Source organism: Anomaloglossus baeobatrachus, chromosome 2 (genome assembly GCF_048569485.1).
Source record: "Anomaloglossus baeobatrachus isolate aAnoBae1 chromosome 2, aAnoBae1.hap1, whole genome shotgun sequence".
NCBI lineage: Eukaryota > Metazoa > Chordata > Amphibia > Anura > Aromobatidae > Anomaloglossus > Anomaloglossus baeobatrachus.
Window position 1 is genome coordinate 151,786,093 of NC_134354.1, and position 14,404 is coordinate 151,800,496.

General features: G+C 40.4%; 1 protein-coding gene across 3 annotated transcripts in view; it reads left to right on the forward strand.

The window, feature by feature from the left end:
- Window positions 1–13,826, forward strand: part of POLA1 (DNA polymerase alpha 1, catalytic subunit) — a 513,667-nt gene extending 499,841 nt beyond the window's left edge. For all 3 annotated transcript variants that reach the window (XM_075335453.1, XM_075335456.1, XM_075335455.1), the window contains exon 36: window positions 12,404–13,826. In XM_075335453.1, coding sequence (XP_075191568.1) covers window positions 12,404–12,543 — 140 coding nt within the window. In that variant the 3' untranslated portion in view covers window positions 12,544–13,826. The remainder of the gene's footprint in view (window positions 1–12,403) is intronic.
- Window positions 13,827–14,404: the final 578 nt, after the last annotated feature.

Consider the following 14,404-nt stretch of genomic DNA (forward strand, 5'->3'; position numbering starts at 1 on the left):
TGGATGCACAACAACGCAAGTGTGAAAGCAGCCTTGCATGCATCATTCCTACACAGGATAGGTAAAAAATGTATGATTGCTCGAATTCTTGAGCCACAAACCCCCACTGATCATGGATTTTGGGTCTGTCTCCTGTGTAAATGAAGGGGTAGCATTACCACTGCTTCTTTCACATCCTTGACCACCACTCTCATAGCCAGGAAATTCAACAGTGATTGCAGATTTGCAGTATCACTCAGTTTACACAATGGATCTTCATCATGGGGTCCCATTGGTTGGTCTCCAGTGCTTATACTTTTGTCACCTATCCTGTGATTAGGTAATAAATGTGTATGGAACTACCACAAGTATGGCTGTAGAATATGCCAAAAATGCAATCTCTGGGATCTCTACATATCCGTAAAAAAGTATTTTGAAAGTGTTTTTTTAATGACCCTACACATCTTCCTATATGCAAATTTGTAAACCCTAGTCATTAAATTTTTTTACCATATTGCTGCTGCATAAGGCTAGGGATAAATGGCAAGATTTCTTGCGCAGCACTGGAATCGCAATGTCACATTGCAACAATGCATCTAATGACTTCTTATGATGATCTGCGTAAATGTTTCCAAATGAGTAGGATTTTCTGTCACCATTCCTTCAAACAAGTCACGACAACATGTGACTTGTCGCAACTTGGCTGTTCTTTTTTACAGCAAAATCTGAGCTCTAAAATTCTTCATGCAGAGAAGATGCACAGATGGTTTTGTCAGTTGACGTGTGGAGAGGGGGGAAAGCTTTGTCTTCTGGGAGAGCATAAAAACAGGCTGCAAATTAGGAGGAAAGCATATGAAGAGGAAATCACACCAGGAATAATTTTTTGATTCATGAGAGTCAGACGGCAACGTTTTGGACACACAGACTTAACTTGGTAGCTCTTTGGTAATAACCCGTAAGTGCTCTACTTTTCTCCATCCAAGCCTTTCATCACTGACATGGAATTTTCTCTGCCCCAACACTGGCCATTGGATGTGGTAGCCTTTTAACTATTCTTACAATTCCCATAGAAATTAATGAGTTACGGGAAACTGCTTTTTGTAATTTGCGTTCCGTAATCCTATAGAGGGAGGAGATATATTTGCATGTAGTCGGTGATTAAACCTTGGGCAGTGCATACTCCTGGTATATTTCTATGACCATTTGTTTTTGAGACGACGGTCTTGCATAAACGTTAATATTTTCAAAAATGTGTAATCCGAACTGTTGGAACAGAATATAGCAGATTACATACTTTGGATTACTTTTTAATACTGTGTATTTTCACTATTTTCTACCGGATACTGAATTTCACATAATTGAAGCTTGTGTACTCTTGTGTACATGATCTTAACACATCAATACCCAATTAGCAATTTGTTGAAAAAGAATTAAAATTACCATACTGGGTATATCCATATTTGTCTCCTGTTTTGTTTTCTACAGATAGCGTTTTCTTTGAAATGCTAATGGGGCCTGGAAAATAAGCTGCAACTGTCTTGACATATTACAGCTTGTTTTGACACCAAAATATTTGAATTAATTTTCCCAATTGAAAGCCTGTTTGCCCCACAATAATTTTAATTTTACTTGTAATGAAAATAAAAGTATATGACATGATCCATATAAATAGTAGTTTTTATTCAGTTTTGTCATTTGCTTTTCAATGTTATCCTTTCTCCTTTTCTTATTCTCTCTTCATATTGTAAACCGAGGGCAATTTTCATCTTCTGATTTATCCATTGTCGGATGCACATAAAAGTTAATATGATGAAATGCATAACTATCAACAAGGTTTGTCAATCCATGGCCAAAAGTATTGGGACATTCATCTAATCATTGATTTTACGCTTTTCATTCAGTCTCATTGTCACAAGTGTATAAAATCTTGCCCAAGCCATGCTGTCCACCATGCTGTCATTCTAAAGAGCTACTATTCTAAAGAGTGTGGTAACATAATACAATTCTCCTGTTGCAACAAGTCAGTTTGTGAAATTTCTTCCCTCGTAAATATTCCTCAATCAAGTGGCAGATAGAGATGAGTAAATTTGCAGAACCATGGTCCAGCTGCCCGATGAATATTCAGTGGCAACAGGACAGGAGTCGTCCTCTTTACAGTACCTGACCTGGCGTGAAGTAATTTGTATGTCACACGGAAACAATGACGTGGCACCAGGCCAGCTAATCATAGGAGGAACCAAGGATGCATCAGGTAGGAGGCGCTTTACAGGACTCTTGTCCGGTGGCCATGGAACACTCATGTTGGTGCTGGACCAGGGTCCTGTGAGTTGATTCACTCATTTCCAGTGGCCGCCCACATAGCACCACATACTGGAGTCGCCAATTACTGATGAGCATGGTGTATAAAAGTCACCAATGTTTTGCGGTCTTAATTACTTCAGAGTTCAAACCTACTCTAACATTAAAATCAGCACAAAAACTGCCCTGGGAGCTTTACTTGGTCTTCTATCTCAAAGCAACTGCATTTAAACCTTGCATCAGAAACCAGAATGCCAAGATTTCCATGGACTGGTAAAGCTGCTACAATTGAACTCTGAAGCAGTGAAAAAATTCTCTGGAATAACAAATTACACTTCTCTCTTTGGCAATCAGATGAGGAAGTCTGGTTTTGGCAAATGCGAGGAGGTTGTTGCCGGCCTCAATGCATTTTGCAAACTGTAGAATTTGATTGTTGGGCATAAGGCTATGGGGTTTATTTTCCATGGTGGTATAGGTGCTTCGTTCCAATGAAGGAAAATCTTCACACATCCGTATGCCAAGACATTTAAAACTGTAGCTTACAATTTTTATTTAGAACAATTTGGGGAAGACCCTATTCTACTGGTTTATGACACTGCCTCACTGCACAAAGCAATGTCTATGAGTACATGGTTGGGGGAATTTTTTGTGTGTTAATTCCCCAAACAGAGGTATTGCCTCAACCTCATGGAAGGCATTTGGGATAATCTAGCACAAAGAAGTGAGTCAGAGCTGCAAATGGTGGAGCAACTCCATAGTAAAGGAGTTGTACATGACAGTTTGTTTGTTTTTTTTTTTGTTTTTTTTTTTTTTTACTATGGGCTTAAGAACTAACAAGCAGGTATTTGCCAACTTTATGCTTTTCGTACCCGGCTCAGACCGGTAACGGATCACTCCTGTTGGTGATTCTACTGCTTCACATCACAGAGCAGCTCTTTCAGGCTACTTTCAATGAGGTGTGACTTCATACTCTATGATTACCAAGATTCAGCCTAGTTAGCAATTACCTGCTAGTTTTTAGGCTCAAAGTTAAAAAAATTAACTTGTCCCAGACAACCCATTTAATGCTTGGTGATTTAAAATGGGATGTCATAAAAGGTCCTACAGCAGGTGTGGGGATTTTTATTTATTTATTTTTTGCCAAGGGCCATTTGGACATTTATAACATCAGTTTCCGGGGCGTACAAAATTATCCACCTAAAATTTTCCTGTTATATTTGGTCAAACCTTTAACATTTCGTACTAAATTGGAACAGGCAGAGACGCACACCTGAGCAACGTTTCGAGGAACCTCCCTCTTTTTTTTCAAACTAGGATCTTGAAAAAGAGGGTCGCTCCTCCAAAACGTCACTCATGTGTGGGTCATTGATCCAGCATATCTACCTGTTCCTATTTGGAATGAAATTTCCACTTGTTTATACCACACTGCTTTTAATTTATTTACTGTGGTGTTTATCCAGCATGTAAGTTTTGATTTCTGAATTCTGAAAATGGATGCTATTTTGTGCCACTTTTTGAGATAAAGAATTTGAGAAAGAACTAAAAGCAAAACTGCCGTTGTCATTATTTCTTAATTGTTTAAACTGTAAGAAGGAGCTGTGTAATGGCTTTACTAAAGACTGTATAAAAAGTGTTTTTTAAAGGTAATTTTATGTTTTGAAGTACTGGTGTATAAACATCACTTAGAATAGTGGATCTAGTTTATATACATCACATAGGAGACACTGGGATTGGTGTATAGACATCACATAAAAGATGCTGGGGATGCTGCATAGTCATCACATAGGAAATGCTAGGGTTGCTGCATATGTACCATAGAGGAGACACCTGAGCTGGGACATATACATCACAGACACCGGGACTATTACATATATATCACATAGGAGACACTGGGACTGGGGCATATACATCACATATAAGACACTGAGGCATATACATCATATAGGAGACATTGGGGCTGTTACAGGAGACACCAGGACTGGAACATATACATCACATAGGAGACATCCTTCATTCATTATGGCCATGGAAGGTTATCTGTCAGAAAAGACCATGAGTATTGGCTCCTTGATTGTTGTCCAAGGAGTTGGAGGGGAAGGGCCTACACACCACGTTTCACTTGCTAGAGAAATGAGGATGTGGTAAGTCATTGGTCAATTTCAGATAATTTGCAGAATGAAGATAAGACCAGAACATGCATCTCAAATAATACCTAGGGACCTATTACACAGAGTGACCGGTTTGACGATATGACCCCTGATCGGTAAACTTTTACTGATCGATTGTTTGTCTACCTAATTTGGACATGCAGACCAAGCTAAATGATGCAGTGTTAATCTTGTTTTACTCTGTCAAGAATGATGATCTTTTATGTTGAATTTCCCTCGTGCATTTGGTAGTCGGCAGCCTATTTACATATGGCACGATAATCGTGAAAAGAAAGTTTTTAACAACTCTTGTTCGAGATTATCTTGCCCTGTAAAAATGTCCTCTACTGAAGGTGGTCGGGCATTTCTAATCTTAATGATATGTAGGTTTTATTCACTTTTTTGTCAGTAATCAGAATCACAGTAAAATTCTGTACTTAAAAGTTGTATTGGTGGCAATGATTTAAAAAAATAATTTTTATCAGTTCTTTGTTTAAATACTGTATAGACCTGACATTTTAAGAGTGTCCTTCAAGAACAAAAGAGAGCAACTGCTCCGTCTTTGATGCCACACTATGGCATTTAAAATAGTCCCCTTTGTAACCATCATACTGAGAGTTGTCAATATCCCATCAGTGCATGTGTTAAACGCATCAGGAGCAGTGTCCTTCCTCATCTTTCTCCGCATGGCATTAGTACACAGCTCTGAACCTTTTCTTCAGAGTTACTCAATATATTGTGGCTATTGAAATGCATCATGTTCATGTGGTGATTTGTTTTCTATGCTTCATGCATCTTTTAATTGTTTAGTTAAATGCTTGTACATGCTTCCGATAGGGGATTTTGTGCCATCTTAAGGAAATACACTGTTCTGCTCTAATAAGCATAATTCAAATACAAGATTGATAAACTACAAATTACAGTTGTAATCATAGTTAGAGCCACATGAGGGCATGTAACCATCTCCACGGTTTATTCTTTTGACCTGCAAAACACAATGTTTAGACATGTATATGATCTACAATTCACCTAACGCAGATATGATTTGTATGATGGAATGCATGACCTTCATTTAGCCTCCAATATCCTTAATTTGAGGTTTCTTATTTGGTGCCATAGATTTTACTGTATAATCAATGACTCTCTTTATGATTAAACCTGTATAGTTAGCAGCATGCATAGCATAGTGTACACCACTTGTCTGTATGACTTTAACGTTGCTTGCTTGTCTTGTTTTCAAGGTACAGAGAAATGTAGCCACTAAATGGAATCTGACAATAAGATCAACCCTCCTACGCCATCTATATGGACATGCAGGTTATCTAAAGTTGAATAAAATGATACCTCAATATCTGCAAACTGATGTCTTATCCTACAGAAATCTATGTGTTTCTAAATATGGAAATGAGCTTTTAATCTCTAGGGGCCAGACACAGATCTCCCTGAGAATGTGCCTCCAGGCCTCTTTTTAATGATAGGGGGCAATACCAGTGTGAGACATGTAGTAACTGATGGTCTGCTCTCCTGATCTCACTGCAGAGCTGTGTTTGATTATAAAGTACAGATTTAACAGGAGGAGAGCTGCTAGAAGTATTTATAATGAGACAAGCGCAGTGAGAACAGAGTGTATGTCATTACATGTCTCACACAGAAGTCTGCCCTCCTGATCTTATTGCTGTGCTGAGCCTGATTACAACTAACACTTCTCCAGCTTCCATCTAACAGGCAGACAGAATGGTAGAGGGCCAGTACAGCAGAGCTGACAGCACTGTAAGAAGAAAACTGCAGATGTCTTTGCAATGAGACAAAGTTCGGCTCTGCTGTACTGTTAGTTATAATGACTCACAGGTCTGCAGTGAGATCAGGAGAAAAGAAGAAGACTGTCAGTAATTACATGTCTCACACTAGTAACGCCACATTTAATTTTTAGGAAGGCAAATTATAAGGGAGATATATATACGTGTGTGTGTATATGTATATATGTGTATATATATATATAATATTACAGTGGAACCTCGCTTAACGAGTAACCCACTTAACGAGAATTTTGCTTAAGCAAAGCTTTCTGTAAGTTTGTAACTCGGTTTTTAGAGAAAGCTTTGCTGTATGAGCAAAATCCTCACCGCACACACATCCACCGCGCTCTGACCCGCTCTTGCAGTCCACACAAGCACACACAAACACGCACGCACATACAGTACTATGCTCACCTTACCTTCCGTTCCACCGCCGGCCTCATGGTTCTTGTAGTCCGCCAGTACATCGCGACGTCCTCGCGGCGAACTACAAGACCCAGGAGGCCGGCAATGGAACGAAAGGTAAGGTGAGCATAATATGTGTACCTTTAGTTCCATCGCTGGCCTCCTGGGTCCTGTAGTTCGCCGCTCCACTCCAGGCTGTGCATCGGCAACCATAGCGATAAAGCAGGAACTTCTGCTGTCAGACGCTACTCAAAGGCAGCGCGCTGGCCAATCAAAGGCAAGCAACTCCTGCCTTTGACGTCAGCGATCTGGCAGCGGAAGTTCCTCCCTCGTTGTTATGGTAACCCGATACACAGCCCGTACCGGAGAACAGCAAGTCCCAGGAGACCGGCGATGGAACGGAAGGTAAGGTGAGCATAATATGTGCGTGTGCGTGCGTGCTTGTGTGTTTGTGTGTTTTTGTGTGAGTTTGTACGTGTTTGTACGTGTTTGTGTATGTGTGGAATGACACAATAGGGGACAAGGATTGGTCCTATGGGAAATCTTGCTTTGCTGAACAAGTAACTTAGTTAACAAGCACACTCCCAGAACGGATTGTTCTCGTTAACCAAGGTTTCACTCTATATGTCTGGCTCATAGATCTTTTCCATATTAAGAAAATCACGGAATTATCTGGATTAAGACATCAGATCACAGATATCAAAGTATACTTTTACTTTCTATGATCTGCATGCCCATATAGACTGCTTTGAGGGGTTGATCCTACTGACAGATTTTCTTTAATGTTTTTGGAAAATGTCTTATACATTGCAATTTCTGCAAAAACACAAAAGTTTGCTTTGTAGGACTCTGAATCTCACTGCATTACTTATATGTTCAACATTATGCCAAAGAGTGAGTTAAATATCACGATTTGCTGCTGACGTGAAGATTTGTATATGTGCTGGTGAAGTAAAGCTACATAGGCTTACAGTCTGAGCAGTGATGTGTAACATGTCCTTAAACATTCCTCCATCACCATTTGTCTTTTTGAACTCCATTAATCTCTGCTGAACAGTAGTGGGCATTTTTGTTCTACATAGAGTTCATGCTTCAAAGCATTTTTGCTCACATTTTGTTTCTTTAGAGAGCTTCTCTTGCAATTTTTATATGACCCCGTGAATGCCATTTAACATATACCCTAGAACACTTTGGTAGTGTTATTACTGTTTCAGTTTTTGCAATGCCCAATTTTCTAAGTGTATTCAGGCCTGAATGTTTCAGGAGTTGGAGCCTATTGTTAAATTCCTTTGTATAACAGATTTAACAAAGCTTACAGATATTGTATGTCTCTCTTTAAACATTTATTTTTGTAGGGGGTTTTGCGTTTTTTTGGGGTTTTTTTTAGTATTCTGTTTTTGATGTGACTTTTTATAGGACAATTTTGAGCAATTTGTATAGAAGTGTTCATTCTTTTCTGCTTGTGTTTATCTCTATCTTTTTGTGCTTTTACTTAGAGATTGAAGCATGGATGGATATATGCTTCTTTCTATTGTTTTGAGTTGTCACTTTAGACAAGTTTACAATCAATACAGTTCTGATTGGCATAAGCTATACATCATGTCAAACAATTATTGACATTGCGTTAAACGTATAACAGCAATTGAGTGATTAAAAATCAAGGCTAAGAGGGAGCTTTTCTCTGTCTATAGAGACAGAAATCATGGTCTCTTTTATCAATTATCTTCCTATTTACATTGCACAATGAGAGACATTTCCTAAAACTTCCTAACGTTTAGACGGTGCAGACTTATGGTCATGTCACACACGACGACAGCGACGCTGCTAAGTCACCATTTTCTGTGACGTAGCAGCGACCTTGCTAGCGATCTCGCTGTGTGTGACATCCAGAAACGACCTGGCCCCTGCTGTGAGGTCGCCGGTCGTTGCTGAATGTCCTGGACCATTTTTTGGACGTTGCTCTCCAGCTGTGAAGCACACATCGCTGTGTGTGACAGCGAGAGAGTGACGAACGGAGTGTGCAGGGAGATGGCTTCTGGCAGCCTGCGGTAAGCTGTAACCAAGGTAAACATCGGGTAACCAAGCAAAGTGCTTTGCTTGGTTACCCGATATTTACCTTGGTTACTAGCGTCCGCCGCTCTCAGGCTGCCAGTGCCGGCTCCCTGCACACGTAGCCAGAGTACACATCGGGTAAATAAGCAAAGGTTTGCTTATTGACCCGATGTGTTCTCTGGCTACGAGTGCAGGGATCCAGCGCTAAGCGGTGTGCGCTGGTAACCAAGGTAAATATCGGGTAACCAGCGAAGCATTTTGCTTAGTTACCCGATATTTACCTTAGTTACCAAGCGCAGCATCGCTTCCACGTGTCGCGGCTGGTCGCTGGTGAGATCTACCTGTTTGACAGCTCACCAGCGACCATGTAACGACGCAGCAGCGATCCTGATAAGGTCAGATCGTCGTCGTGATAGCTGCTGCATCGCTACGTGTGACCCTAGCTTTTGACTATACAGCCTTAAAATTTCCCAAGTATATCCGTGTCTAATCCTGCTGATACACGTGGTGCGTTTTTAGACTGTCTCCTCTGTGTACACCACCTATTAGTTTGCTTACTTAGTTTCAATACTTTTGAGTGGATTCTTTTTTTATGTTCTCCTTATCCCTTTCCCACGTTAGGACATGAGGGGTGTAGTAAGTAGAGGTTAAGGCCCTGTGCGCACTGAAAAAAGGAATTTTCTTAAGAAAATTCCGCAGACACTGAAAGATTACCGCACCTGCGGAAAAAAACACAACAAAAAACCCCAAAACCACACCGAAATCCGCGTTTGGTTTCGGTGCGGTTTTTCCACGGGTTGGTACATGTGTTTTAATGCATCTAATGCAATAAAGCACATTGGGAAAAAAAAAGGTAATTTCCTTCTGATATAGATAGAGAAATAGATAATGATTATATAGATAATAAATAGAAGGATAGATAGATGGATAGATAATCAATAGATTGATCTGTCCTCTATCAATCAACAGATAGTCCCTGTGAGGACACTGCAGTTCTCCCGAGCGGTAGTATGTTCACATTACCGGTCATGAGAAATTACCTGTGGTTACCTCTGCAGTCTTGTTACGAGGCTGCATTCAGTATGTGTCAGTCGTGGCTGGATGCAACAGTCGTGGGACCTCGGTGGATTACGCCGGAGCTGTGTGATGGGAGGGGTTAATAAAGTGGTGAAAGAGGGGGCTTTTTTGTCTTTTATTTAAAATAAAGGATTTTTCAGTGTGTGCGTTTATTCACTTTACTTACGGATTAATCATGTAAGCCGTCTCATAGACGCTGCCATGATTAAGCCTGCACTTAAATGGCAGTGATCCGCTGCCATTTAACTCCTTATTACCTGGATTGCCACCGCATCACAGCAATCTGGAAGAGCTGGGGACACTCCGGGACTGTCACATAATGGATGGGACAGTCCCGGGCAGCTGCGGGCTTATATTCTCGGCTGCGGGAGGCGGGGGGTCGGCATTAACCCTGGCCCTTGCCCTCCCCAGCCTGAGAATACCGGGCCGCCGCTGTGTGTTTCCCTTTTGGCTTTTTTTTTATATGTACGTTTGATTTCTATGTGTATTATATGTCTGTGTGTGAGTGTGATGTGTGTGTTTACTCTTTGCACGGCTTCCTCTTCCTGTCATAATGACATCACTTCTCTGCAAAACGCAGGGCACTGATGACCATTATGTCCCGAAAACGCGAAATACCGCAGGGAATAACGCAGGAAAACGCAATGAACCGCACAGAATTTGCTACCTGCGTTATTCCCTGCGGGATTTCACGATTACATTACAGTCAATGGAGTGAAATCCCGCAGCTACCTGCGGAAAAGAAGTGACATGCAATTGTTTTTGCTGCGGGAATCCCGCAGCAAAACATGCAGCTGTCAAAATCCGCATAGTGCGCACAGCATTTTTTTTCCCATAGGATTTGCTGCTGAACCACTGCAGAGATGTTATGAACATTTTCTGCAGCGAAACATGCAGCAAATCCGCAGGAAATCCACGGCAAAAACTGGCAAGTGCGCACAGGGTCTTGGGAATCTCTCAGGAGCAGAACTCCTTCTACATGCTGCCATTAACTATTTAAACACTGCAGTGAATTTCTGACAGTGGCATTTAAATGAAATGCATGGAAGCCTGCATGCACCTGCTCCCACTGCCCCGCTTATCAAGATTAGACTGATGGGTCACTATGAGAGGTGGAGTCTGCTGAAGACCCCTCCCTATCGACATCACCTCTGTCCTCTTGTGAAGCTCAGCCATAGGCATGAGGATCACATTGCCCAAACCAGCCACAGCTCCCCTGACAGGAGCGTGTCAGCTGCATAGAAATACATGAAGCTGACACGCTTCTGTCATTAGAGCCATCAGACCAGGCAATGCGATGCAATCCTCACGTGAGTCTCACAAAAGTGTGACTCCAGCCATAGACTGAGCGCCATAGAAAATCAGATGATTGCAGATGAATGTCCCCTAAGGAGACAAAAACATTCTGTAAATATAGTTAGGAATAAGATAATTTAAAAAATATATTTTGCCAGTTAGAAAGGAAAAAATCTAAACATATTTGGTACTGTGTTTGTAAAAGAATGATCTTTTAAAATATGGAATTGAATGGCGCGGTCGGTAAACATTCTAAAGAGAAGAAAAATCAAAACTCGAGAATGGCAGTTTTATGGGTCACATAACCTCCCTAAATGTCATAAATCGAACCATCTTATAAATTAAAAATTAATATCAATAAAAATATCAGTTTACCAAATAAAAAAAATGTACTAGGTGTCTGAAAAAGGCAAAACAAAAGCAAAAACATTATTTTTCATCTCTTAAAGAGGATCTCACAAATTTTTCATGTTGAACTGGACATCAAATATAATAGTGGCTGCAGAGCAGAATATAATGTTTCGCTTTTGTTTTTGTTTTTTCCCCTCTCATGTGGAGATATTAGCAGTCAAAATATCTAGCATCTAATGAGCTTTAAGAGTTTCACTGAGGGCACGTACTTCTCCCAGTACTATGCTAAGCAATCATGAGCAGGCAGCAACCCAGGAAAGATCACTCCCCCACCATAGCAGGTTTCTCAGTGGATGAGATATGATATATCCCTGTGGGAGTGCTAATATGCTAAGAGGTTGGACTAGTCGAGGGAACGAACGCCCTTGCAACAATTCCCTGCACTCATTAGCACTAAATATTTTTTACAAAGATATCTTTATGTATGCTACTAGATACAGGGACGGTTAGGCAGGGATTAGCAATATGTACCCAGAACTGCTCGTGGTTCTGGGTGCATATTAGACCTGACAGGTTCACTTTGGTCAAGTGGCATCACACAAAACAGTTGCTCAAACTTTTTACTTTCTGTCTGGTGGTTGTGTATCCATTTGCTAATTGAGCCATTCTAAGTAGTGATGAGCGAGAACAGCCATGGGTGCTTGGTACTTGAAATGAGCAGGTCAGATGTTTGGACGGGTCGACTCATGTAACAAATATAATGGAAGGCAATGGGTATCCTCAGGCATTTTTCCATAAGATCTACCAGAAAATGCTAGTTTCCCATTGACTTCCATTATACTCGGTACTCCAGTTAAGTCCATCAAAGCATCCAACATTCTGGTTTCAAGACCCAAGCACTTGAGCATGGTATTGTCCACTCATCACTAGTTCTAAGGCTAAGAATCTGGCTTTTTTTTTTTATTTCTTTACAAGTTACATAATTTATTCTTCTTGTTGCAGGTTACTTGAAGAAGCACTATCAAGAAGCAGAAACTGCCTACAAGAAGTTGAAACATACCACAGACCAAATTATCTCACATAGTGGATACTCAGAAGTAAATCTGAGCAAGCTGTTCCAGACCCTCAATGTCATCCGATAAATAATATTGTTCCAACTAGGTGCCTTCTTGTGTTAAAATGGACCATGTGTTTTTATTACGAGAAGGTTTACTTGAATTTTTAGGTTAAAAGTTCTTTGAAAACAATTTATATATGTTAAAATAATTCGTTTCACAATAGATTGTTTTTATATATTATTCATCTCGGTCATATTATATCGTATTTTATTTTTAAAAATCCGAGAAGACCAGAGTGATAAGGCTGGGGCCACACGGGCACTACTGCGATCCACTTGCATTACACTCGGCTCGTGCTAGCAGTACAGCAGAGCAGAGTGTCATGCGTGTGTCCTTGCAACTGAGGTCCGTTCGTGCGAGCAGACCTCAGCTGCGGGGGGCGGGCCGGCACTCAGGAGGGGAGGGAGGGATTTCTCTCCCTCTCATGCGTAGTCGGCTATTGCCATTCTCGCACTGCACTAGCGGTACACCGGTGTACCGCGAGTGCAGTGCGATTTTTCTCTCGCCCCATTCACTTGAATGGGTGCGAGAGAAAGAGTCTCAGCTTACAATCGCAGCATGCTGCGATTGTTTTCTCGGTCCGATTAGGGCTGAGAAAATAATCGCTCATGTGTGCTGACACACAGGCTAGAATTGGTCCGAGGGGAATGCGATGTTTTATCGCACTCCACTCGCACTGTTTTTCTCGCCGTGTGGCTTAGGCCTAATAGGACTACTGCATTAATTGAATAATTTCCAGTGAGTGCGGCTGTAGTGTAAGTGATCCTAGACATTACTGTTCAGTGTTTAGTGGAGGTGCTTTCAGAAAACCAGGTTCCCGAAGGTCTTGGTAGGAGCACTAATGTTTTGTCCTTTTACAGTTTATCAGCTTATAGTCACAAACATAGTAATTAATAGTGACTCAATAGAGCAATGTCTGAAATTGTATATTTAAATATAGAGGTGTAGAGCAGACGAGTGGCAAATTGCATTCCTGTACTGTCCAATGTGTCCATCTGTGTGCTTTTATTATAAATTACATAACAATGTTGTGGTTTACACTTTTTTGTTTGTTTTTTTTTGTTATTTTTTTGTATTCTATGTTTAATGTATATTTAAAACTTTTGCATCAAAACTATCTAAGAAAAAGTGTGTTTATTGCATATCGCGTCCTTTTTCAGAATGTTCTGAAAGCTGATGTGTGCGCGTTAAGATGCTTTCTCTCAGATATGTTTGAGTCCACTATTTTTAATCAATATCCTGACTTTGTAAGTTTAGTAATTCCCCACAAACAAGTGTACAGTTTTAACATAAAATAAGCAAATAAAATAAAGTCTTCTAAATTCATTGTAACTTGCTAGTGTTATGTCTGCTAATGGTATGTTCTTATTGGGCAGTCATTGCAAAATTGTATAATTAATGTAGGTCATGTACCCTATGGTTGTATAAGTGATTGTGGACTTTTTTTTCCTAAAAAGACTGTTATGCCAATGACTTACAAATTCTACAGGTAGATTAAGATTTTTAATTTTCTCCATCATGCACACAGACACACCTTGAATAGTGTATGACAGGATGGAGAATAAAGATTTAAATCCATCCAGAGCATCAGTGATTTACCTGATTTTCTGTGGACAACTAAATTGTGCCTCTTGACTACATCAAAAATCTTAGCTAAGTAAATTTGCCTGTGACTAAGAAATGGATATCTGAGAACCTAAGGGCAACTAGTTGAGTATTACGAAGTTAGAGCTCACACCTTGCGGATGCACAAGCAGGTCTTGAGAATAAATGAACCTGTGCTGAGAAGAACTACCAAGGAAGAAGGGAGACAGCTGCTTCCTTGACTTACAATTTCACATTGGAAACACTGGTAAAAACGATTAATTTATTTATTTATTTATTT